The sequence below is a fragment of the Bos javanicus genome, chromosome 10 (genome assembly GCF_032452875.1).
Source record: "Bos javanicus breed banteng chromosome 10, ARS-OSU_banteng_1.0, whole genome shotgun sequence".
Lineage (NCBI taxonomy): Eukaryota > Metazoa > Chordata > Mammalia > Artiodactyla > Bovidae > Bos > Bos javanicus.
In genome coordinates, this window is record NC_083877.1 from 80,223,547 (window position 1) to 80,248,721 (window position 25,175).

The following is a 25,175-nucleotide window of genomic DNA, read 5'->3' on the forward strand; positions in this document are numbered from 1 at the left end:
TACTTGAGCTCCTGGGCAATGGCGGCAATCTGCTCCACGCGGTCCTGGTGGGCAGCCAGGTCACTCTCAAAGGCCTCGTGCTTCTTGAGCAGGGCCTTGATCTCCGAGAGGGTAGCCGTCTCGTAATCCTTCTGCCGCAGCATGGCCTCTTTGCCTGGGGGTCAGAGGTCGGGCACAAGGCTGAGCAGGAGCCGGGAGGCCCACCTTCTTGATCACAACCACCCCCACCTCAGGGCCTGGGAGCTCCACTTCTGGTATATCCCAAGGAGATAGATGTGCCCCATACGATGATCAATTATCTGCAGTTCGAGAAAATAGATATGCAGCCGGAACATGCGTGATGGGGCAGAGGGCGGGAAAGTCACTCCTTTTCATGGAGTATGCCAGGGCCACCAGGAGTGGTGATATATAGACGATGAGGCTAAGTGGACAGTCAGGGTATAACACAAACTTTATAAACAGCAGGAAACAACGATCTACGCCTGCGGTATAACCTGGGGAAAACAAGTTCCTCAGGGGTGCCCCATCTTCAGAGTTTTCTCCACTTACAGTTGCTGCCCCCAGCAGCCCTGCAGGGATCCTGCCCCTCAATTACACCCAGTGTGGGCAGCCTGTCCAATGCACTCTGCACAGAAGCCATCGGCAGCCAGCACCCTCTCCAAGCCTCAGGTGCACTGCCCTCTCTTTTAACGGGCGAGGCAAGGCTTGCATTTCTTGGATTTTTGTTTCCAAAGGGAAGAGGATGAGAATCGAGCTCTCAGATCGCTGTTAGATGACGGTCCCCAGCTGCCCTGTGACGCGGCTGCTGCGGGACAGAGGCTGACCAGGCCTTGCCCGCACGCCCACCTCCAGTGTTTGCCCCGTCAGGGAGGCTCAGCAACTCTCAGGAAATGAGAGCTGGGCCAAAGAGGTGATAGCTTCTCTCCTTCTCTCTACTCCTTTTTGTCAGAATATTAATATGATGAGTTTAGAGGGTAAAAAATCACAGATGAGCCTATTTATCTGCTCCTTTTCAGTCTCGCCTTCTACGGATGTTGTGTTAAAACCATTGGGTGTATGTAAATTACATATCCTGCTTTTAAAATACTCAGCAGCGCATCACCAGTTTCTACACTGCCACCACGGCCATCACACGAGTCACTCCGATGGCCCCGTAACATTCTGTCGAGCGGCTGAACCCCCAGTGGCGTAACCACACTGCGCTACCATGGAACCTGTGGGCCCCTCAGCTGGCAGGACTGTAGATGGACTCATGCAAACACCCCAGACACGTGATTTCAGCCATGTTTAGGGGTTTTAGACAGCCTCAAGAAATGCAGTTCTTAGGTAAGTGGGCAACAGCATTGTCAGCTGTGAGTACTTATAGCCAGACTGCTATGTCGGCGTCTGCTGCAGGCACACCAGCACTTCTCATGCATTTGCTGGTGGCTGGCGGGGCCAATCTTTGCTCTGTACCTTCTTGTGAGCTGTTCCTTAGCACCAGAGAGAACACAATAGAAGCGTGTGGGTGAATCGGTGCAAACTCCACCACCCCCCTTCTCCTCCATCCATCCGTGCCTGGATAGATAGCTCATACAGGCACAGTGGAAGGCGCGGCAGTGACTTCATATCATCGTATATGAAGCCCAGTAAACCCCTCTGCTGAGTCAAGCACACACCTATCCCCTCCTGCTCCAAGCCACTCCCTAATGGCCCCAGGGTGTGGCCGTCCCTACTCATCTCTAGTCTACTGTCTGAGGACCACCACAGAGCTGAATGGGGCATCTCAGCGTACTGAGCTCTACCGGCCAATGGGTCTGTTCCAGGGGCTTCAGCTGAAATGACCGCAGGGCCCTAGGAGATGGGTAGCATGGCTCACTCTCCAGCCCCAGCCCAGGTTCTAAGGAAAAGACCATTCTGGGTGTGATCTTCTCTCTTTGGGGAAGATTATCTGCCAACAAGCAGACACCAGACATGGCCAAGTGCTCCAGGTCAGAGTGATGGAGACACACAGGTGCTAAGGCCAGAGCTACAGGTTACTACAACGGCAGAGAAGGCAGAGGGGGGAAGGTATCAAAGGCTCCCATTTGCCGAGTGTGTTTCATGTGCCAGGCACTCAGCTACGCATAAAATGCACAACAACCGCATGAGGAGGTATGCTGAGTTAATAGTGTCCCTCTAAAGCTCATGGCAACCCAGAACCTCAGAGTCTGACCTTATTTGGAAATAGGGTCTCTGCCAATATAATTAGCTAAGATGAGGTCATACTGGATTAGCTGTTGTTTAGTCACTAAGATGTGTCTGTCTCTTTGCAACCCTGTGGACTGTAGTCCACCAGGCTCCTCTGTCCATGGGATTTCCCAGCAAAGAATACTGGAGCAGGTTGTCATTTCCTTCTCCAGGGGATCATCCAGACTCAGGGACTGAACCCGTATCTCTTGCACCTCCTGCACTGGCAGGCAGATTTTTTACCACTGTCCCACCTGGGAAATCCTACTGGATTAGAGTGGGCCCTAAATCCAATGACTGGTATCTTCAGTAGAAAACTGAGAGGTAGATTTGGTCACTGAGACCCAGAGAGAAGCAGCCGGTGATGATGGAAGGCAGAGATTAGAGTGATGCTGCTACAAGCCAAGGAACAGCAAGAAGTGCCAGTAAAACCACCTGACACTAGGAAGAAGCAGGGGACGCCTCCCCCTCAGAGGCTCTAGAAGGAGCCAGTGCTGACGGCACCTTAATTAGGACTTCTAGTCTCCTGAACAAGAATGTCCTTGTGTCATGTAAAACCACCCAGTTTATGGCAATTTGCAGCCCTAAGAAAGTAATACAGGAGGGCACATCATCACCTGCATGTAACAGACAAGAACACAAGACCACTGGTCCAAGATACGCCGCCTCTAGGTGGTGGAATCAGCATGTGAGCCCCAACCCGACCAGGGAAGAGAAGCCACTACAGTGACGAGAATAATTAACACACATATAGCACATGGTATGCCAGGAACCTTTCTCATTGCTTCTGATGTATTATGCCACTTAATCCTCATAAACATATTAAGCTGATACTATTATTGTCCCCACTTAGCAGAGGAGAAAACTGAAGCAACCAAAATACTAATGAGGGACTTCCTTGATGGTTAAGACTCTACACTTCCAATGCAGAGGAGGCAGGTTCGATCCCTGGTCAGGGAACCAAGACCCCATGTGCCATGGGGTGTAGCCAATAAAAAAGGGAGTGGGGTGGGTCATGAACTCACCTAATGTTAAGGGACAAGTAAGAGACAAAAAAATAAAACATGAGAGAGAAAGGAGCTTTGGCTGGTGGTTTAGCACGAAAGCTAGACCCAAGCTTGGGGTGGGGAGCAGGGGCTAGGCTGGTCTTACCGTCCGTCCAGGCCTCGTGGATGGAGGCCTTCTGCCGGAACTTCTCTGCCAGGTGGTCGAGCCGCTCCAGCCTCCGGATCTCATTCAGCAGCCACTCCTCATAGCCCTTCTCCGCCTGCTCCAGGCAGCCCCATGCGTTGTTGATGTCCTGCAGGGATGGGAGGCACAGGGTCAGCCCACCTGGCCCCGAGCCCCCACGGCTCCTTCATACATTCCAGGAGGAGCCTCCTCCCCACCCAGTCCCCCTGGTATGACCTAGGGTTCCTAGGCACCAGGCCTCCTGGGTAGGGAAGTGGGTCCATGCTGCTATGGGGCGTTAGCAGTGCATCCCAGTGGCGAGAGAGCCCAAGGCCCTCTGGGCACCAAGACTGGCTTCTACCAGGATTCTGAGCAACCACAGAGGTCACAGGGGCAGCCAGGGAGACAGAGCAACAAACTGAACAAGGCAGGCAGGGGTGGGAGCCTCCCAGCCTCCTCATGTTTCTGGGTTTACTCATGGGCTCTGGGCAGTAGCTATCCCAGAGTCACCCAGAGATGGTGACAGGTAATGAGCACAAACCCACAGGCGTTCAGACATGGAGCTGCCCTCTACAGTTAGCACAAGGACACCCCCGGGCAGTGACAGGCTGACCGGACTCGTGTGCCACCCAGGTCCTCGCCATGTGCCAGGGGCCACACTGCATCTGCCACAGGAGGGGCACATTAAAGCACGGAGCGCCACCCACCCCCAACACCCCGCCCCTGTCAAGCAGCAGCTCCAGCCATATAGAAGCTGCTGACTTGGCCTGGAATCTGTAAAAGGACCACAGTTTTCCAAACCGCATGCACAACGTCAGGCCTTTCTCTACTCCCCCAAGGTCCTCCCTCCTTCCACTGCTGTTTACAAGTTTCTCCCAGCCCCTTCCACGCTTCCCTTATGTGCCTGTGTCTCCTTGTCAACCAACTCTCCTCTGCAAAGTACAAAAGCTCTATCCTGGTCAATTTTTTATTTTAAAATTTTTGTTTGCATGTTTCTATGGCTCATATCTCAAGTCCTGGGGAAAGGGTAAACAGGGAGGAATAACAAAAAATGACAAAAATGAAAAAAAGTTATGACATGGAAAGCTGGTCACGATATAATTAGTTATTTCTTTCCTTTTTTTTGGTCATGCCATGTAGCATGGGGGATTTTAGTTCCTCCACCAGGGATTGAGCCTGTGCCCCCTGCACTGGAAGCGTGGATTCCTAACCACCAGGGAAGTCCCTGTAAGTTCTTTTTTCTAAGCAGCTTATTAAATAAAAGATGCTTTCGGATTCCCTTTAAAATCACATTTACAGAGTCTAAAAGAATCTCTTCTCCCCAAAATCTTTTAAGTTGATCCTGGGTAGGAAGATTATGAAGAATTTCTATTTTCTATATTTTACTTATTTACATATTTGAAACTGTCCTACCAAAAAAAATCTATTAAGGTATTAAAAAAAAAAGTTTTTAAGTGCTAAAAAAGATTCCATGGAAGTGAAAATTATCCTTTTAGCTCCTGAATTATGCTCTGTTTGGGTCAACATGTCAAGTGGGATTTTGTTGGCAGAGATGACTCTTTGAGGGGTGGGGAGGAAAGTGCCGGGGCAGATCCAAGCAGATGAGCAGGTGTCTGGAAAGGGCAAGTATGACCCGGCGTGGGGAGGAGAAAGGGGGCTCTCTCTATGGGGCGAGGGGGAGCCCCACCTGGCCGAGTGTGGGCTGGAGTCCGGGTGGTCACCTGGGAGAGAGAACCCATCCCTGGAGCAGTGTGGGCAGGTGATGAGCACACGCCCCGCCCCCGCCCCGCCCCCGCCCCGCCCACAGTGCGTCTTTTGCCGGCGCCTGGGAGCGGCTCCGGGTTGGGGCAGTCCGGGTGCTCACCGAGACCATCCTGCCCTCGGAGGGCATGAAGGCGGGCCGGTTGCTGAGGCGCAGCTTGGTCTGCAGCGTGTTGAAGTTGATCTCCAGCTGGCACTTCTCCTGCACCTTGGGCGGCTTGTGAAGGCGCCGGTAGTCCCGGAAGTCCTCCAGCTTCTGCTGCATGGCGTGCATGGTGTTCTCGGGTGCCCGGTTCTCCAGCCATGGGATGGTGCGGCGGATCCACTCCAGCAGCTGTGGAGGGAGAAGGGGAGGACGATGGGAGGGGGGCCGCATCTCTCCTGAGGGCACACTCTTTCCCAACCATCACCCCAGGCCGTTCCCAGGCCACAGGGCCAGGCTGCCTCTGAGAATCAAAGGCTCCATGACGCCTGGCCACTAGGATATATCAAACCACAGCCAGCATCACTCAACCTCCCTGCTCCACAAGGGGAAACCTGGGGGCAAGATGGCTCAACTCAGCAGGAGACCCGAGCTCTAGTTCTTCATCTACTACCTGGCTGGGCCTCAATTTCCCTATCTTACCATGGAGGAGTGAATGGTTGCTGGCCAGAGGCCCTGCCATCTGACCTTTGAGGATTCTAGAATGTGGGTCCTTGACTCAAAAGAGAAAAGGTTGCAGAGGACAGCCTGAATTTTGTTTCTTCAATGAGGTCACGGGGGGTGGAGGAGTGGAAACGATGAGAGGAAACTCGTGATCCCCTGCAACTGGATCACGTGGCCCAGACTAACTCATCTGAATAATGATGACAAGCTAAGTCATCACGGGATTAAGTGCTGTGACCGTCCCCGCCAGAGGCGGAGGACATAACCAAAGCATGGTGAGCTTCTGTGACTTGCCAAGGTGACCGAAGTAGGGCAGGGATTAAATCCAGGCACTGGGACCCCAGAACCTGGGCTCTTACTATGCTGGAGGACAGTAAGTCCACCAAGAGGCCGGGCTAAGCTGTTCAGGGGCTGAATTAAGGAAGGAGCAAGTGGTGCTCTAACCCAAAAGCAGTCAGTGGCAGAAGAGCAAACCCATCCTGTCCCCCCCGTCCTCTGGGTGGGCCCAGCCGCTAAGCTAGCCTGAGCCAGCCTGATTTATCCCTGGTTCACATCCTCTCAGAACTGCATGCTCCTTTTAAGTTCAAACGAAACTCCCAGAGTAACAGTACACTGGGCCCAAAAGGCCTCTGAGGTCTCTTGGCACAGCTTTCATTTGTCAAGTGAAAAAAAATCAAGAGCAGAGAGGTGATAGAAAAAGCGCGGAACTCAGCTCTTCAAAGTCCCGACTGGCCCCTGACCCACCCCCACCCCCGATCTCTGGGGGAGCCCAAGCCGCCCTCGGTCAGCTGCTGTGATGAGGGGCAATGCCCAGGCTGGGACTGTGCCCGGAGATGGATTTGGAGGAATGGATGGGTACTGCAGGCTCCCTGGTCTCTCAGGACAGGGTGGCAAGGCCTTGCCAGGGCCAGACCAGGAGAACCCAAGGGTACCCACATCGCTGGCCAGCTTCTCGTAGTCCTCCATGAGCTGCTCGTTCTCCTGGTTGACGGCCAGCACCTTGCAGATGCGATTGGCTGCTGTCTCGGCCTGACAAGACAGAGAGGGTGGTGGTCAGCCTCGCAACAGCAGGAGCGCCTGGCACACGCCTGCGCCAATAAGGGCTCCTCCCACCCCTGCAGCATCACATGGCTGGAAGGCAGCTCCCAAGACTTTGAATTCACAGGCTCCTCATCATCCTCTTTACCAGCCCAGGCTGAGTCCCAGAGCAAGTGAGCACACACAAAGACCTAAGTGGCTGAACTGGGGGCCCCTGGAGAAAAGACTATAAGTTTGAGATCCAACATGTATTTTGGGAAGAAACTAAGTCAATGGTTGATATAATTGAGATGCTGAGCTCAGGTGGAAGGTGAGAAAATCTATGCCCATCCTGGAATTCCAAGTAGAGACCCTGGGACTCCCAAGGTTCAGGCTCTCAGACTGGTTCTGCCAGGATTTTGGAGATGCAGGAATTTAAATCTGGGCATCCTAGAATAAGGTGGTGAGAGGGAGTGGGGCCTCTCAGGATCCTTGCAGAATCTCAAGGCTCCTGGCCCAAAGAACTTTAGAGAAGATGCAGGAATTAAGAATCAACCCAGCATAGACAGGATGCCCAGAAAGCCACCCTGGGCACCTCTGGGAAAGGTAAACACACATCCCACACCGAGTGCTGGGCCAGCAGACCCCTGAGGTGGGCCAGGTGGCAAGAAGAATAAAAGAAGACTGAATGGCAATCAGATACAAAGGCCCAGAAACCCAGGGGACGTGGCTTCTCTGGCTCAGAGGGCCCTCTGCACCTGATGCCAGCAGGGACTTGGCTCAGGTGATCTCTAAATACAATTCCCGTTCACAGTCCTAACCCAGCTCCAAGGGGAGGGGAACTCGAAGCCATCTGGGCCCTGGGATAGGAAGGAAGATAGCTTGAGTGTGGCAGCAGGCAATCATGATGAGTAGACAGATACACATCCTAGGGCCCAGGAGAAGGGTGACCCTGCAGATGGCAAAGGTTGAAGAGGGAGAAAGATGGGACCTTGAACCCACTTGATGAACAATGGGTTTCAAACTGCGGCAAGATAAACTGAGTTTAGGCATCAGGAAGAAGTTCCTGAGAAAGAGGGTGCTTTCATTTGGGAAGGAATGACTGAGAAGATGTAAATGTTTTTTTCCTCGTGGAATTCTTCAAATAGGACACACACCCACCAGACCACGTGATGCGTGGGTGACTGTGCCGGGAGGTATGTGCACGAGGGCAGGATGAGATCACCATAAAGGACCTTTCAAGCTCAAAGTGAAGACATACCCTCCACGGCAGGGTGTCAGGGTGGGTGGGCCTCCAGCAGGGCAGCTGTGGCTTGACCGCGGAGCAAGGAGCTGGGAGTCCCAGGTCTCAAGAAACGGAGACAAGCCATCACATCCTTAGACCCTCACCCCTGGCCCCGCCACCTAACTGTCCTGGAGATGCTAAAGCCACTTCTCAACAGGACAATCAGGAACCCCCGATTGATCATCCTTCCTCTTAAGAACCAACAGGCAACCGTGGGGAATCCCAAGAGGTGACAAGGAGGGAAATGCCTCCCCGGACCTGTCTCAGAAGATGAGAGGCCACAGAACAAGTAGGGTCCTGGGCACTGGCTGATGTACCCCATGAATCTGCCCAAAGTCACCAGAGTTGTTTCCCAAAGGCTGGGGAGGGGGACCCTGGCAGAGGCCAGTGCTCTCCTGTGTGCTGACATGTATGTAAGAACATGGGGTGGCTGCAAAGTCCCCGGCCCAAAGTGCTGACCGAGCAGGTAAGAATTGCAGGCAAGAGTCAACATCGCTGTGACAGTTAATGGATCAAGCCCGCCTTCACCTTGTTATCCTCTGATTCATCTTGAGATCCTAAGCTTGGAAGACATAAACTTTGATTTGTGGGTCAATTTGCAGACTTGATGGACTGAATGAGGCCTGCATGCTCATGGGATTCTGGAAGACGTGACTTCTGGGCCTCAAAAGCCTCACCCGCCCCTCAGAGCCGGCTGTCTGATCCAGGGTCAAAGGGGGCTCCTCTTGGATAAAGTCTGGGGAGTTTCCGGGTGGGCCTTCTGGGGACTTTTTACAAAGATCATCGATGGGCTGAGAAAATATTTTATGGAAACAGGCAAAAGGGTGACTTCCAAGTACCAAAGGAAAAAATTTCTGACCCTTCCATGGAAAGTATTTTTATGTTTTTTTTATGACCCACTATTTGTATTACTAAACAGTGTCATACAAAACAATGTGCTTAGTTTTACATTAGTTGTTTCCAAGTTAGGGCTTCCCTTGTGGCTCAGGTAAAGAATCTGCCTGCAACGCGGGAGGCCTGGGTTCGATCCCTGGGTCAGGAAGATCCCCTGGAGAAGGGACTGGCTACCCACCCCAGTATTCTTGGGGCTTCCCTGGTGGCTCAGACGGTAAAGAATTCTGCCTGCAATATTGGAGATCTGGATTTTTAAGTTATGGATTATTATTCCCAGAGCACTTAGCTACCCCCAAATGAAACCCTTGCTATCCCAGGTCAAACTGAAAGGAAGCAGCTTCAATGATGGTGACATCAAACAGCCAAATGTGGCCAAATGAACCCCATGGCTCTGCCACCTGCCACCCACAGAGTCATGCGAATGCCACGAAGATCTCATCTGCGACACTTTTAGTCAAAAAATTCCCAAATCTAGCTAGAATTGCCCATTTCCTTCCTCCCACAGCTTCCTTCGGCTCAGCCCTCCTTCACGTTCCAAGTGAGTTCCCTGCCCTGGTGCTCCTGCCAGCAGCACCCCCAGACGCCAGTCGCCAACTCTGGCTTCACCCCTACTCCCTGTTCCAGCTTGCAGGATGAGACCCAGACCAGTGCTAACTTGCTCTCCCTTTGAGGCTGCATGGTCACACCACGAAGCTACCCACAAACCGTAACCGCCTTCCTCAACCTCCCCGAGCCTTTCATTTGCAGAACTCCCCCACCACTCAACCCTTAAGACCCTCAGGCTCAAGTGTCTCCTACTCAAGAAAGCCTCCATGGGGCTTTCCCTAGTGGCTCAGTGGTAAAGAATCTGCCTGCCAATGCAGAAGACATGGGTTCCATCCCTGGTCTGGTCAGATCCCACATGGCACAGGGCAACTAAGTCGGTGTGCCATAACTACTAAGCCCACGTTCTAGAGCCTGGGAGCCACAACTATTGATCCTTGAGCTGCAGCTACTGAAGCCCTAGCACCTAGAGCCCGTGCTCTGCAACAAGAGAGGCCACCACAATGAGAAGCCCTCACTGCAACTAGAATGTAGCCCCCGCTTGCTGCAACTGGAAAAAAGCCTAAGCAGCAATGAAGAGCCAGCACAGCCAAAACTAAAAAAAAAAGCAAGCAAGCAAGCAAGCAAGTCTCCATGTCCCACAGCCCTGCAGCAACCCCTCCCCTGCTCAGGTCTGAAGCACAGCAGAGATTAGACCACAGCATTGTGAGCTTCTTTTATTAAAAGTTTTCCCAGATGGACCATGAATCCCCCGAGGGCAGGTACAGGATTTCTTTGCCTTAGAAGATTCACAACCGACAGATGACAAATGGAATGATGCAAACAGCATCATCTACTTCTAAGAGCGTCCAGAACCCCACAGCAGATCCAGTTCACACCCTAAAGGGCTGTTTTCTCAGAAACAGTTCACAGGCCATGAACATTAAAGCAACAAACAAAACAAAATCTGGTTGCTCACAACACCTTCTAAATCCCTACGGAGAAGGAGAGAGAGGAGAGGCTGAGAAAGAATTAGAACCTAAACCAGTGCATCACACAGAAGCTGGTCTCATCTGACTAGGAACGTCAATCACACACACACACTCGTATCCACACAGGCACACAAATACATATACACAGGCGTGCACACGTCCTCCAGACTTGGCTGCCTTTCTAGTTCCACTGCCCAAGGCTTGACAAGAGAAGGACAGTGGAGAGGACGCAGGGCACCAGACACGGGTTTCAGGAGACTCTCCCACATTGGCTTCAGACACAAGACAGTCAAGAAAGGAAGAGGGTAGGAAAGACTCCTCCTCCTTCCACGGGAGAGGGGGAAGAGTCCCCGCCCACCAGCCCGCTCGGCTCTAAGCAGTTGCCTGAATCCTTCGAAGTGGGTTGGGAGGGGCAACTCTGGGTGAGGCCCCCAACCCAGGACACGAAAGGAACACCACCCACACCCCCAGCCCCATACCCCCCAAGCTGATGACGCTGTCCTCAGATACGGACCAAAGTAGCATGAAATGACTGCAACAAGGATGAGTGAGAGGGAAGAGGGCATGGGGAGGAGGTGGTATGAGATTTGGGAAGGAGAATAGCAGGCTGCTACACACGTGCACACACACACACACACACACACACACACGCACACGCGCGTGCACGCGGACACCCACACAGGCACAAGCTCCCTCCCGAGCATCATCAGCCAGGACACAGGGAAGGCTCCAGAGACAGGGAAGGCCAGTGTTAACAGGCATGAAGCCCAGGACAGAATCCTGCAAGAGCAGGAGAGGAGGAGGAGTTGGCGGAAGGAGAGTTGGAAAGACCATGGCAGGCAGCTCAGCCTAGCTCTAGGTGCGGGCAGGGCTCCATGCGGTTCTTGGGGCTGGAGGTCCCCCGAGACAAGTAGATAGATGGTGCTCACATCCTGCCTAAAAGGTGGGGTGTAAGAGGGGCCAGAAGAAGTTGACAAGAAAGAGCAGCAGCAGAGATGGGACAAAGAGAAAGAAGAAGAAGCAAGATGCAGACCAGAGAAGAGGCTGGAAAGGTCTGGGCCTCCTGGGGGGGCAGGGACACCCAGAATAGGGAGCCTCCAGGCAGGGCTGTTTCCTGCCAAGCAGCGCCCATGAGACCTGGAAGGAAAGTGAAGAAGGTCACGGGTGCCCATCCAGGCAGGGGATGGGCCTGCTGCTAGCTCACCTCATGCTTTTATGTATAATTTTTTTTTTAAAGGCACCTTTTTCCCCAAGGCACTTCTATTAGAAAACTGTCATTCTCATTCTGTTAGAAGACATTTTTAGGGCCATTTCCAAGATTATTTTAGTAAAAAATATTCAAATCTTCATGGTCTATGATGTACACGTGGCACCCTTGTACAGTGTGCAACCTGCACCACTGTCCCTGGCAGACATGGGTGGGAAGGATCAGGCAGGACTCTAAGCCCAGGGCCTGGACACCAGGAGGAAGGTAAAAGAATTCTCCCTGCCCTGACTGCTGGGTAATTTTAGAGGGTGGTCTTGCTCAAGTAGAAGGAGGGAGAGAGAGAAGTGACAGGGTCCTCAATATTTATGAAAACAAGCAGAGCCCCAAACTGCACTGCTTGGGATAAGGGCTTTCAACTCAGTCCAGGGAAAGAGCTGAGACTTCTTTCCTGTTTGTGGCACCCATTATGCCCAGTGTGTGGGGACAGAGATGCCCAAGGCCATCCAGAAGCGGGCGTTCTCCAGCATCTTTAAGTGTCCTGGCCAAAGTTCAGAGAGCATCCTGCCCTCCTGCAGGAGGTCGGGGTTGTGTGTGTGTGGGGTCTTTTCTAATCCTTCCTTTCATTCCAGGGCTACAGTTCCAAGGGGCTGCTGCTGGAGTATTCGGAGAGGATGGAAGAGGTGGGCAGAAGGGTGCTGGGAGAGTGGGCGAGGCCGAGGGAGAGCTCACCTTCTGCGCACCGAGAAGGCGTGGCCGTGACATGAAACATTAGGTCACGGGGCCTTCCCATCCGGCCTTAGCGTGCCTATACATCTGCACAGAGAAGGAGAAGAGGTTGAGAGGAGAAGGAGGCGGCACAGCACAGAATCAACCCAACAGCCACGGTAGACAGAGAGCACAGACAGACAGACACTGAGAAAATGAGATGCTGGCAGGACAAACGGGACAGGGTGTGAGAGAGTCCAGGCTGAAAGAGCAAAGGTGGGGGCTGGGGAAGGCTGGGGGCAGGGGAAGGGGCATCACCCCATCATGCATTTCAAAACAGGCCACTCAAACTCCATGCAGAGGGCAGGAAATCTGCCTGAGTGTGAGGCAGGTCCAAGGCCCAGAGCTGATAAGGCAAGCCTGCTGCTTGTGGTCACAGCAACCTGGATGCTGTGTTTCTGGGGTCCTGCCTGTGAGGGAGGTCTAGCGGAGGCGCGTCAGCTGCCAGCTAACAGAAATACTCAAATCTTCAGTGTCAATGATTTGAGTGCAGAGCCTGCACCACTGGACTGGAACCTCAGACCTCCCTGAGCAATACTAGGTCAGGACACTGGCAGGGCTCACAGCTGCTCCCCCTTTCCCTCCCTCCCTCCCTCGTGTACTGACCCCACCTGGGGGCCCCGGGCAAGATATAGAAGGTGTCAAGGACCAAGGAGCTGTGGACAGATTGGCTAAACCACAGGTGTGAGCGGGAGAAAGGGAGGGGCTTCGTGACACTGCTGCAGGACAGGTCAGTGAAGACAGGAGGTGCCCCTGTCAGATTTCCTCCCTAAGGGCCACCGTGCTGCTCTGCTAAAGCCATAGCTTCAGCAGAGGTGGGCAAGGAGGGCTACTGCCCACAGTGCCTTCCAGGCGCCTCCTGGTTAATTTCACCCATGCCACCCCTTCCTGCTGAAGTCTGCCATCTGGGTCCCAGAAGGTGAGCTCTTTCCCAGTGTTCTCTGAGACAGCAGACAGAGGAAGATGAGCGAGAGCAGAGAGGCTGGGGTGGGGTGGGGGGTAGGCAGGAGAGGAGCTGAGCAAGAATATGACACGCCACGTTGGCACCGGGGACTGACACTACTGAAGAGACAGACCGTCCGGACTCTGTCGCCGGGGAGAGGAGGGGTGGGAGGGCGTGGATCGGGCTCAGGCATGAGGTGCGCTGGGCAAGGAAGGAGCAAGGGGCCCCAGGTACCTTCTGGGCTCCAGAGAAGGCGTGGTAGAAGCTGGACACGTAAGTCATGATGGCTTTCTCGTCCGGGCGGGCGGTTCCGACGATGTCTGTCAAGAAAAATCTGGAGTTAAAGCCAGCTGGTGAACACATGATACACTCCCTAATGTGATGGGAAAAGCAGCTCTCAGAACCATAAGTCTTCTTGCCAAGACGCTGAGCCTGGATCTAACCAGCATCTGGCATCAACTTCCACTCACAGGAACACAAGAGGTAGAGGAAGGAGTGAAATGGTACCTGAGGAAGGAAACGAGACAAACCAGAGAAACGGGCGCTCAGAACAGCTGGTCGTCAGGCTACAAGTTCAATGCCAGGAACCAAAGGTGTTGGAGGGAAGAGGGAAATGCTACAGATTAGAAAAGATACAAGAACTAGAACAATGAAATGCCATGTGCACACTCTGGTCAAACCAACTAAAGAGAAATAATGGGGAGATTTTGATTTTGAACCAAGTGGCAGATGTATCCAAGAATTACTGTCCATTTGCTTGGTGTGAAAATTATTTTATGATTGAAAAATAGAATGAAACTATTTCTATTTTTAAGGTCTATATTCTGAAGTATGTAGTAGTGAGATGCTATGATGTGTCTGGGATTTGTTTTAAAATACTTCAACAAGAAGACAAATAGAAAAAAAAAAAGGTGACAAAATCGCAATAATTGTTCTATCTGGACGGTGGGTATATGGAAGCTCCTTATATTATTTTCCCTTCTTTTGCACATTGGAAAATGTCCCCACAACTTGACAGACATTGTCACAAACTGTATCTTCCATCTCTTCTCCTAAGGGTCCATTCATCTTTCCAAAAAGTCATTAGCATGCCCATAAGTGTTCTTTCTCTCCCTCCCTTTCCCCTGTGAAGTTAGATATACATATAGACCTCAAACTCAAATCATCTCTTTGAATTACCCATCACTGCAAGCTCCCATGTACGGACATGAAGCACATGTAAATAAACCTTTTTCTCTCCCCTAAACAACAAAGGACCACTGTGCTCCACCCCAACACCCAGCACCCCAACTCCAAGACCAAGATACGCATCACCCTCGGGCAGCCCTTTTCAGCACCGGCTACCACCTCCCCCTCCACATCTCAAGGTATCGTCTACCTGTGGAATCCCTGATAGACTAGTGATCCCCAGGCTCCTCAGAAGAGATCCCAGGAACCAGGCCTTCTCCCGTCTGGCCTCAGAGTGCCAAGGCCCAGCCCCTTGGCCGCTGCACGCAGCTGGGAGAAAAGCCGAAGGCTCAGAGGGAAGGGCCTCTCACCTTCCGCATCCAACATCTTGGGAATGTCCAGGTACTTCTCCGCTACATCGAAAGCTGTGTTCAAGTTTGTCAGTGGGTCATCCTAGGGGAGAAGAAGAAGAGGCGGGTGAGAAGCACAAGAAGTCTCTGGATGCCCCCACCTGCATGATCATCAAGGCTGGGGGGCAAGTGGGTACTGCTGTGACCCCTCCCTGGTTCAGTCCTCAGGGGCCAGCTCTGGGTATAGAAGTCTGACCTCATGGCCAGGATCTGCTAGCTAGGGGACTTAAATGCCATCTTTCCTCTTCAAGTTGCAGTTTCTTTGTCAAAGAAATAGAGTGAAGAATACTAGCCTGCAGCCCAAGAAAGAACTGCTAAGAAATGCAAGCTGACACAGGGGCACTGGCCTGGGAACCATCAGTCTTGACTTCTGGTTTCAGCTCTGCCACCAGCCAGCTGGACTGGCAAACAACCTAACCTCAGTCTCCCCATCTGTTACTCAAAAGTTGGACTAGGAGCTCTCAAGCCCCTTTGGTGCTTACATTCCATGAAATTTGGGGACTCCTTCAAATAGCCACAGTCTTCTGACTACATTCTGGCTTCTGCTACCTTCTCAAGACAACTTATCGGGGACTGGTGAGGAGGTGGAAAAATCAGAACCCTTGTGCACTGTTTGGTGGGATTGTAAAATGGTACAGCTGCTATGGAAAAACAGTATGGAAGTTCCTGAAAAAGTTAAACATGGAACTATATGACATAGCAATTCCACTTCTGGGTCTATATCCCAAAGAACTGAAAACAGGGACTCAAATAATTGTATATCCACGTTCATAACAGCATTATACATGATAGCCAAAAGGTGGAAATAACACAAACGTTCATGGACAGATAGACAGACACAGGATACTATTCTGCGGAAAAAAGAGAAGAGATCCTGAAACGTGCTACAACATAGATGAACCATGAAAACATTAAGTAAAGGGAAATAAGCCAGACTCAAAGAACAAATATTATATGATGCCACTTATACAGGTACCTACTCCTAAATTCCTAGATACAGAAAGCAGAACGGTGGTCTGCCAGGAGCTGGCAGAAGCAGGAGTGGAGAGTGATGGTGTGATGGCTTCAGAATTTCAATTTTGCAAGATGAAGCGTTCTGGAGATGGACGGTGGTGGTGTGAATATACTTAATATCACCGAACTGTACACTTAAAAATGCTTCAAGTGGTACTTGAAAAAAAAAATTGTGGAATATAATTGCTTTACAATGTTGTCTTAGTTTCTGCTATACAACAAAGTGAACTAGCTGTATGTATACAAATATCCCCTCCCTCTCACCCCTCTAAAAGTGGTACTTTTCATATTATGTACATTTGACCAAATTGAAAAAAAAAATTTAATGTGGAAAAAGAGCCACAACTTAGTAGAGAGTTCCTGGCTGGACCTCCCACTCTCTTCTTGGTTCCTAAGCCTAACCTAAAGCAAACTGGCTTTGTCAGCCTGCAACTCAGCTTCTGCATCTGCTAAGGTGAGAATCAAAGGGGAGAAAAGGATACATCCATTCATTTGGGACACTTTCAGGAAGAAATTGCTCAAAATAGAGAAGGTGGAGTCCTTCTGGGAAAGCTTCTGACAGTTTCCAGAATGATAAAAACCACTGCCAAGAGGCAGTGGTCATATCCGTCCAAGGCCTTAGGCCATCCTCAGGCCCCGGGTGCGCACGTCCCTACCCTGCCAGATTCCCAGGGACCACCAGGCCGCCATGCCCACCGAAGGAAGTGTTCCCTGGTCAGAGCCCTTGGCTCCCCGCTGTTCCCAAGCTCCAGAGGCTCTGGCAACCTCTGGGCTTTCTGGTAAGAGCCCACGGTTCAGTGGGAACAGGTCTGTGCTAGGATTCTAGTATCGCTATTGCTACTGTATTGAAGAGAAGAGACAGACACAGAGAAACACAGAGAAATGAGCCGGGAGAAATGAAAAGACACGGAGAGGGCAGCGGGTGGGGAGAGAGCTGGCCGAGGATGAGACAAAGGCCCCTGGACTCTCCCTCCCCGAATGGCTGAGGCTCCTGGAGTCAGAGCGGGGGTGTGTGGGGTGAGACTGAAGAGCCACAGTCAGCACAGGCCCCGCTTTACACAGGGTTGGGCACAGCTGTGCATCAACTGGGTGCTGCCTCCCTAGCCCCCCACGCAGGGACCCAGGCACACACACTCCCGTCACCACGGTGCATCCGCTGACCGGCTGGGAGGACTGTGATGATGACGCCTTTAAAAAAGTCTCCATCTCCAGGATTCCCCCACGTCGGCCCCTGTTTGGTTTGGCCGCACACTTTTCAGCTGGGGCGGTGGAGAGTGGGGTGGTGGTGGTGGGTTCTCAAATTGCTTTTTTTCTTTGCAAAGTGGCTGAATTAGAGGGCTGGGATTCCCCATCCCCCGAGAGGTAAGCCGGCCCCCGTCCACATATACCTGGACACAGCTATCACAGGGCCAGTCAGCGGGCTCCCCTCCTTCGGCAGGTGGTGAGCCCCTCCAGAAAGGCAGGGGCCCAGCCTCAAGCTTCAGGCCCAACTTAGGATTTCTGGAGAGTGTGGGAAACTCCACCAGACTCTTTTCTCCCCTCACAAATCCTTTTCGGCAGCCCCCTCCTACACACACATCCCCCCAAACAGAGGGTCTGATGCCACAGAGCAGCTCCTCTACCTGCAACATCAAGCCTGGCATGGCCACGGTGGGCACAGGAAGGGTGGGGGACTTGGCTGAAAACCAAGATCTCCAAGTACTGAGGTCAAGGAGACAAAAACCAGAGCAGTCATTCCTAGAAGCCTCTTTTGTCAAGAGATCCAAGCACCGACAGGGGACATTCCAACCTGAGCTCCAGACCGTCTACTGGGGTGGGGTGGGGAGGGCACCAAGGGTGGTCTCTCCCAGGATGCCTGCTCCACGAGGCCTCTTGTGCCGGGATGGGCTGAGAGGGAGGGCAGTGAGTCCAGTCCGAGTGTCCTGGACGGCCCTCTCCAAGGTCAGGCCAGTGTCCTTTAACCAGCCCGGACGCTAAGAACCACCATGAAGCTAGACACACAGCTCCCACCTCCCGGTCTGCTCCTCAACACAGACGCTCAAGAAAATCCCCCAGCAGCTTCACGCCAAAAGCGCAAATGAAATCAAGCGGCAACAAAATCCCCTCCAACTTTCGACCAGGAGGGAAAGCAGATCCCTGGCGGGGACCTGCCCAGGACTGCGCAGCACGTCTCAGACAAGGCTGGGATACACATCTCTAAGGACGTGAGAATCTAAAATTAGGAAAGTAAGGCACGCACCTTGGGAAACCCAGAAAACCAGAACAGGGAAATGCCACTGAGGATCTCAGAATGGGGAAATGCCACTGAGGATCTCAGCATCCTAACAGAATTTCTGTGGCGCTTTTGATGCCTTTCCTGGCAGGTTGGGCATGTTGGCAAGCATATACACACTCAAGGAGCCCTGATGTAAGGTGTTTTCCTCTTACTTCCAGAGGGGCCGTCTCCTAGGCTAGTCTAAGACTGACACGCTCTCACGCTGGGCTGTGGGCTCTCAGAGCAGGTGGCCCAGTCCCGCCCTTACCCCACCCACCCCAGGGGGACCAGCTAGGTGGGAGCTGGCGGGGACAGGTGGGAGGGTCAGGCGAGCACACAAACCTTCCGCAGTTTCCCATAGTCGATCAGCTCAGGCCGGTGTCGGTGGATCAAGGCACAGAAGCCGAGGCCGTCCTTCCAGCTGCCCAGGGGAGAAGTGGTGGGGGGTGGCCAGAGGGTGAGTGGAGCCAAGCACTCAGGGCAAAGTGCCAAGCAGGGATCTCATTTTTTCCAGAGATGAACCCACAACCCCTCGGAGCAGGAGTTGGGAGAAGAGAGTGGGAAGGAGCCTGCTTGCTGCCACAATCCCAGGCACCGGGTTAAGGCTCCATGGGGTTTGGTGAGTTGTCACGTCCCACCCAAGCCTCCCACCAAGGTCTGGGGCCCTTGTCTGCTCTGTTTCAGAGCCCCAGGCTAGAACTCTCCGGACACTCTCCTGAGGGGGCTCCAAGAGCTTCAACCCAAGATGTATCAGGCAGCAGCCAGAACAGAGTGGGCCTCGAAGGGCAACACTCCCTTTCCAGAAAAGCGACTCCTTCCCCAAGGCTCTGTGTTCTGTTCCAGAGCAGAGACTGACCCAGCCCAGGAGCCCCAGGGGTCCTTGGGGGAAGCAGCCTGGCTTCTGCAAGAGCCCCTCAGCCCCCTGCCACGCACCTTATGTGGAAGTTCTGGATGTTGACGTTCTTGTAAGGGGCTGTCTTTCTCTGACACCATAAGAGAAGCCCTTCCTTCGCTGAAGTCTCTGTGGGGAAGGGGATGACGGGCAGAGAGGTCAGAGTCTGGCTTGTGGAAGGAGGGTGTGGGCTCCTGAAGGACCCCTGTGACCACAGGGTCCTTCACACGGGGGTCCACACAGAGACTCCTAGATTTCAACCCTGCTGCTTCTAGGCCATTAAATCTATTTCCTGGACAAAGTTTGAGACGTTATTTGAGACACAGAAGTAAGCCAGGTATCATTTCAGAACTGGCCACCTGATACATTAAAATAATGAGAAAATGGCCTTTCAAACTTTCAGACTCTCTCCCCCTCACTCCCTTTTATGCAAAGAAATAGCAACAACACAAAATTAAGTCGGCAACCTCTGTCGGGCAGCCACTTTGGGGAGGAAGGGTTGACTGGTCTGTGAAATCTGAAATCTAGGACTCTTCAGACAGGGAGGGCCCGTGTGCCCTGTGGATTGCACACAGTCATGTAAGAAGAAAGCATTAGGACTCCCAGTCACATTTACTGTTCATCTAAAAAGAAAAAACAAGGTCTCCTCATATTTAATGCATGGATCGACACTGCTGCTGTGTGTAAAGCAGACAGGTGTCAGTAAGTGGGGCAGGTATCTGAGGGGGCCCCAGAAGCTTCCGGCCCGGGAGGGCCGCAAACCACACTGCCCCCATGTGTTCACATCTGTGAATAGCAGCTCGCGGTACTCAGTGAAGTGGGTTTCAGTTCACAAAATGGACTTTAAAATGACGCTCAATAATTCCTGCAAAGATAATATAGTAATTCAAGCACAAGAAAATGATAAAAATCTTCAAAGCTAATGCTTCCGCTTTTAGTTCAAGCTCTTTTCAGTTACAAGATAAAAACAACTATTTACTCAGAGCTGACAAGAAGTCTACCCAAAAGAATAAACTCATCAAGAAAGCTATTTGAAAACCAGATTTGTATCTATTATCACGAACAAGAACCCTAAGCAACTACTGTGGGTATCTATTTAGTCACTTCAGCCCTAATAACCAGGTATCTATAAACCAAACTTAAGACCTTCACATTGCTGTATCACTGTCAAACCAAGATTCCCATAACAAAGCAATTTAATCCACACTGTCCTCATTAAAAATTAATTTCTAGGCCATTAAAATGAATTTTAAAAAATACTTTAAAAATACCTCCAATCTCATCTTTTAAAAACCTGGTTTGATGTGTTTGTATAGCAATGGTGGTGGTGGTGGTTTAGGTGCTAAGTCACGTTTGACTCTTGCGACCGCATGGACTGTACCCTGGCAGGCTCCGCTGTACTCGAGAATTTACCCAGGCAAGAACACCAGATTGGGTTGCTATTTCCTTCTCCAGGATATAGAAATACATGAATATAATTTGCTGAAAAATAAATACACACCTATCAGACATAAAGGTCAAAAACTGCGGGAGTGTGAAACCAAAAGTTTAGAGAGACCACGGCCCCAGACCATGGTGGCCCCTTGCGGACGTGCAAGGTGGCCACCAGAGGGTGCTATGGGAGCAAAGTGGAGGCCCTATCTCTCTCATGGCTCTGTCCTGACTGCTATTCCCCTACTCTGGGATTTGACAACCCCAAAGCAGTGGTTCCAGTACACTTCCCCACAGCCATCTCGGGCTTTCTCAAAGTGAGGAGGCCAACGCAACTCTAGGGGCCAGCACTCCAGTTTTTACTTGTCTGTAGACTAGGAGAGAGCGAGGATGCCATTGATAGACAAGCGGCCCAGGATGCAGCTTGCAATGAAGGACCTCTTGCCCCATGGATCAGGGAGGAAGATGTGATGGTGAAGGCATGGGAGAGGTGGAAGCCTGGGGACAGCATGGAGCAGAGCAGAAGACCTACCTTCCACAGAGATGTCCTGGATGGCAAAGCGGAGGATGATGGTCCAGATCATGCCCAGGGTCATTTTCACATTCCCATCCACGATTTCTACAGAAACAGCAGCAGGACACGTTAGGATGGGTCTCAGCAGGGACAAAGGTCACATTTCCTGAGTGCTCACATCACTCTGTGCACCACTTAGGAAGTCAAAGGCCACACATTCCACTTCTAGAGGGAAGTCAAAAAGTCAGCACAATTATATATCGCAGGTGCCAGGAGGGAAGTCTATTTGGGGGTGTCCTGGGGGACCAGGAGAATGTGGTCAGTTCAACTGGGTACAACAGGAAAGGCAACAGAGAAGGGGGCATCTTGAACCTGGGCAGTGTCCACAAGCCTAACAGAGAAGAGGGAAAGGACTTCTACGCCATCGCAAATGTCCTGGCACCTCCAGAGCGGAGGACCTCTGGGCAAGCACAGCTCTCACAACAGCCACCCACCCACCCACCTGGGAAGTCAGTGCAGGCAACAGAAATTAACCAACCTGACAAAGGTTTACAAACTGCTACTAGAAGGATCCACTAACTCACAAATCAAGTTCATGATGCCATAACTTGGTATTTTTTCATAAAAAAACAAACAGCAGCTTCAAAATCAAAATTAAGAGATACCCCACTAAATTCAATCTAAGCAGCACCTTCTAGGTTTTTATTTTAATGCTATAAATTCTATGAAGTTTTTTTTTGTCCCAGGCTTAGAGGCAGGACATACAAAGATAAATAAGCCCTGTCTTTAAGGATCCTAAAAGATGTAGTCATTTACAGGCTTGGAGACTGAGCAGATAACAGACAGACTCCTTACCTTTCCTGCTCCCAGGCCAGGAGACAGTAACCTGGCCCCGTGGTGAGCTACTCTCAGTTAAGACTCTCGCATCAAAAGAGTATCTCATTTTTCCCTCCTTACAACAGTAGATCTGGGGGACACCCAACAAGACCATGAGAAGAGACAATGGCCAAGGACCCCTGATCCCCTGAGCCAACATCCACTTGGGTTTGCTTCCCACAAACCTGTTAAACAAAGAGTGGATTCCTGTAAGGAAATTAATTCTAATACCTCATCCCCTTCCACAAAAGAGAGGGCAAAACTGCGTGCTGCTCTGTGACTGGCAAGGTGTAGGGACTGGGCAGTGAGGCCTGGCCCACAGCTGCTTCGGGGGGCAGTGTGGGGGTAAAGTTGCTGAGCCTGCACCAGCGTTCTCAGCAAAGGAAGAACAGTGGCCCCTTTGGGCATGGGACAGGATGTGATTCTTCCTGCTAAGAGGGGGGCTGAAATGTCCCTACCAGAACTCTAGGCATCAGCAGAGCAATGACCCAAGTCTGAGAAACTCGGTTAGAGAGACAGGGAGCTGCAGCAGCATACAACCATCCTCCTCAACAACTGAGACAGCTGCACACACTCTGCAGAGCATGCTGAGGGGGAAGTGGAGTCAATCAGTCAAGAATCAGTTCCTAAAAGTTTAATATTTTTTATTTTATTTTTTGGCCACATCTCATGGAATGCACGGAGAAGGCGATGGCACCCCACTCCAGTACTCTTGCCTAGAAAATCCCATGGATGAGAGGAGCCTGCTAGGCTGCAGTCCATGGGGTCGCTAAGAGTCGGACACGACTGAGAACTTCTCTTTCACTTTTCACTTTCATGCACTAGAGAAGGAAATGGCAACCCACTCCAGTGTTCTTGGCTGGAGAAGCCCAGGGACGGGGGAGCCTGGTGGGCTGCCGTCTACGGGGTCGCACAGAGTCGGACACGACTGAAGTGACTTAGCAGCAGCAGCAGCAGCATGGAATGCAGGATCTTAGTTCCCCAGTCAGGGCTCCCTGCAGTGGAAGCATGGGGTCTTAACCACGGGACTGCTGGGAAAGCCCCTCCTAAAGGTTTGCTATGCTTAAAATGCTCTTTCACTTGTGACTCCCAACAGTATTGCATCTGTAACATTCAAAGTGCTTATATAAATTGATAAGATAAAAAGTCTAAACTCATAATACAGGAGTCGGCAAAAAACATGAATAGACACTTCACAAAACACGAAATACAAACCACCATCTTACAAGAATGTCAAACCCACTTGTAATTAGAGATATACCATTTTCCCAGCTATTAAATGAACAAAGTTAAAAACAAGCAAATACACATAATGATGGTAACGATCTATCGTTCTAACGATAGACAGCCGTGTGGCTCTCACCCTGTGGCTAGAAGTATAAATTAGTTTTAAAGAAACACCTTTTGGGGAAATAATTTGTCAACAGGGAGCAAGGCATCTTGAAGTCGCTCAACTTTTTGAGAATAAAATTCTCTCTCCAGCCCCAGTCAGCCAGTGGTGTGAAATGTAGATTAAGGCTGGCGTATAAAGGCACCTGCTGCCAGGTTACTTATCATGACCCCACCCTGGACACCCTGTGAAGGTACAAAATACAAGGTGTGACCAAGTGCAGCCCAGACCCTGCCACTCCCTCTGCTCAAAACGTCCAGGGCGTCCCACCCCACTCAGAGCAGCGGCTGCTGGGGCCTCCGGGACCCCTGTCCCCCTCCCCCTGAAGTCCCACAGCCTCCCTGTTGCTCCCCTCTCCCAGGATATCCCTCACCTCCCTCCTGCCTCCACTCACCCTGCATCTTCTCACTAAGCCCTTCCTGGATCTCCCTCTTTACTCTCCTGCAACTGATACACGTATTTTCTTTCTCGCTCTTCCAGAACATAAGCTCCCTGAGGACAAAGATGTTTTCGTTTTCCAGCACTGCTTGGAGCCCAGCACTGTGCCTGGCACAGAAACAGCCCTCCATCAACGTCTGCTAAACGAACGAATGAATGGAGGACACCAACCACAGATGCCTGAACGGGCAGAGAACACAACAGCACTCAGGCTCCTCGAGGACTGGATGCAGATCTGGAACAGAGCACACTTGTGCTCAACAAACAGATAATTAACACAGCCATTAAAAATCATAATTACAATTTTTTGATGATTTGGAAAAAATCTTTGTAATTACAGAAGACAAAAATCAGGTATTAAATTGTATGGACACCATCTCAAATCAAGGAGAAATTTTTTTTAACATCAAGAAAAAGCTCCAGGTGGTAATGCCTTTCTAGGGAGTCGAGGCTGCAATGCCACTCCCTCTTGACCTGGGGGGTGGAGGGGTGTGTGTGTGTACCCACCCATCCCCATCTGTTGTTCAGTTGCTCAGTCGTGTCCGACTCTTTGTGACCCCATGGACTGCAGCTAGCCAGGCTTCCCTGTCCTTCACCATCTCCCGGAGCTTGCTCAAACTCATGTCCATTGAGTCAGTGATGCCATCCAACCATCTCATCCTCTGTCATCCCCCTTCTCCTCCTGCCTTCAGTTTTTGCCAGCATAAAGGCTAAATAACCCAGCCTCCTGTTGGCCTTGAGCTCAGAGTCCTCCCAATACCAAAGAAGACAAGACAGCTTCCTCTCTGGGTCTTGCCAACTTACTTCTTTTCTCTTCCAGAAATACCCAACCCGTGGGGAGTTTGCTTACTGAATTTTCAACGCCTACCAAGGAAGCAGTTGCATGCCAGAAAACAAAGGAGCCGAGTACAGGCAAAGAGAGCGATTTGTTTTCATCCCCGTGTCCACCTGAGCCCCCCTCACCCTCAAAAACCCTCCCCAGAATGGATCCTTTCACTAGGCAGCTCTACGTTTGGAGTAAGTTTGTCCATCTCACAGGTATCTTTATGGCCTGATACACTGAGTCCAAAAGGGGGGTGAAATGGCTGTAACCAGGCCCCTGGGGGAAACCCATGATGACAGATTAACAAATGTCTGCTGTGGGTGTGGGAAGATGCCATTCCTAAACCACGGCTACCTATGAAGCTGTTCATATCCTGCTTTTACTCAGAACCTGCCTCTCTCTTGGCCCCACTCCAGGCAGGCAGTATTCAGATGGTGGAATCAATGATGCTGAAGAAACTCCATGTGGTAGAAAACTAGACCCTCCACCCTGGGGGGTCACCACTGCCCAGACCAGTGGCCACCATCCAACCTAAAGACAGACACTAAATCATCAA

At 51.5% G+C, this 25,175-nt stretch overlaps 1 protein-coding gene across 5 annotated transcripts in view; it reads right to left on the reverse strand.

Moving 5' to 3' along the window:
• The window catches only part of ACTN1 (actinin alpha 1), a 98,168-nt gene that overhangs the window by 9,734 nt on the left and 63,259 nt on the right, over positions 1 to 25,175 (reverse strand). For all 5 annotated transcript variants that reach the window (XM_061429227.1, XM_061429226.1, XM_061429230.1 and 2 more), the window contains exons 4-12: positions 21,111 to 21,197; positions 19,189 to 19,276; positions 18,598 to 18,676; positions 14,949 to 15,030; positions 13,645 to 13,730; positions 6,722 to 6,814; positions 5,243 to 5,473; positions 3,361 to 3,508; positions 4 to 154 (exon numbers count right to left, since the gene is read on the reverse strand). In XM_061429227.1, coding sequence (XP_061285211.1) covers positions 4 to 154; positions 3,361 to 3,508; positions 5,243 to 5,473; positions 6,722 to 6,814; positions 13,645 to 13,730; positions 14,949 to 15,030; positions 18,598 to 18,676; positions 19,189 to 19,276; positions 21,111 to 21,197 — 1,045 coding nt within the window. The remainder of the gene's footprint in view (positions 1 to 3; positions 155 to 3,360; positions 3,509 to 5,242; positions 5,474 to 6,721; positions 6,815 to 13,644; positions 13,731 to 14,948; positions 15,031 to 18,597; positions 18,677 to 19,188; positions 19,277 to 21,110; positions 21,198 to 25,175) is intronic.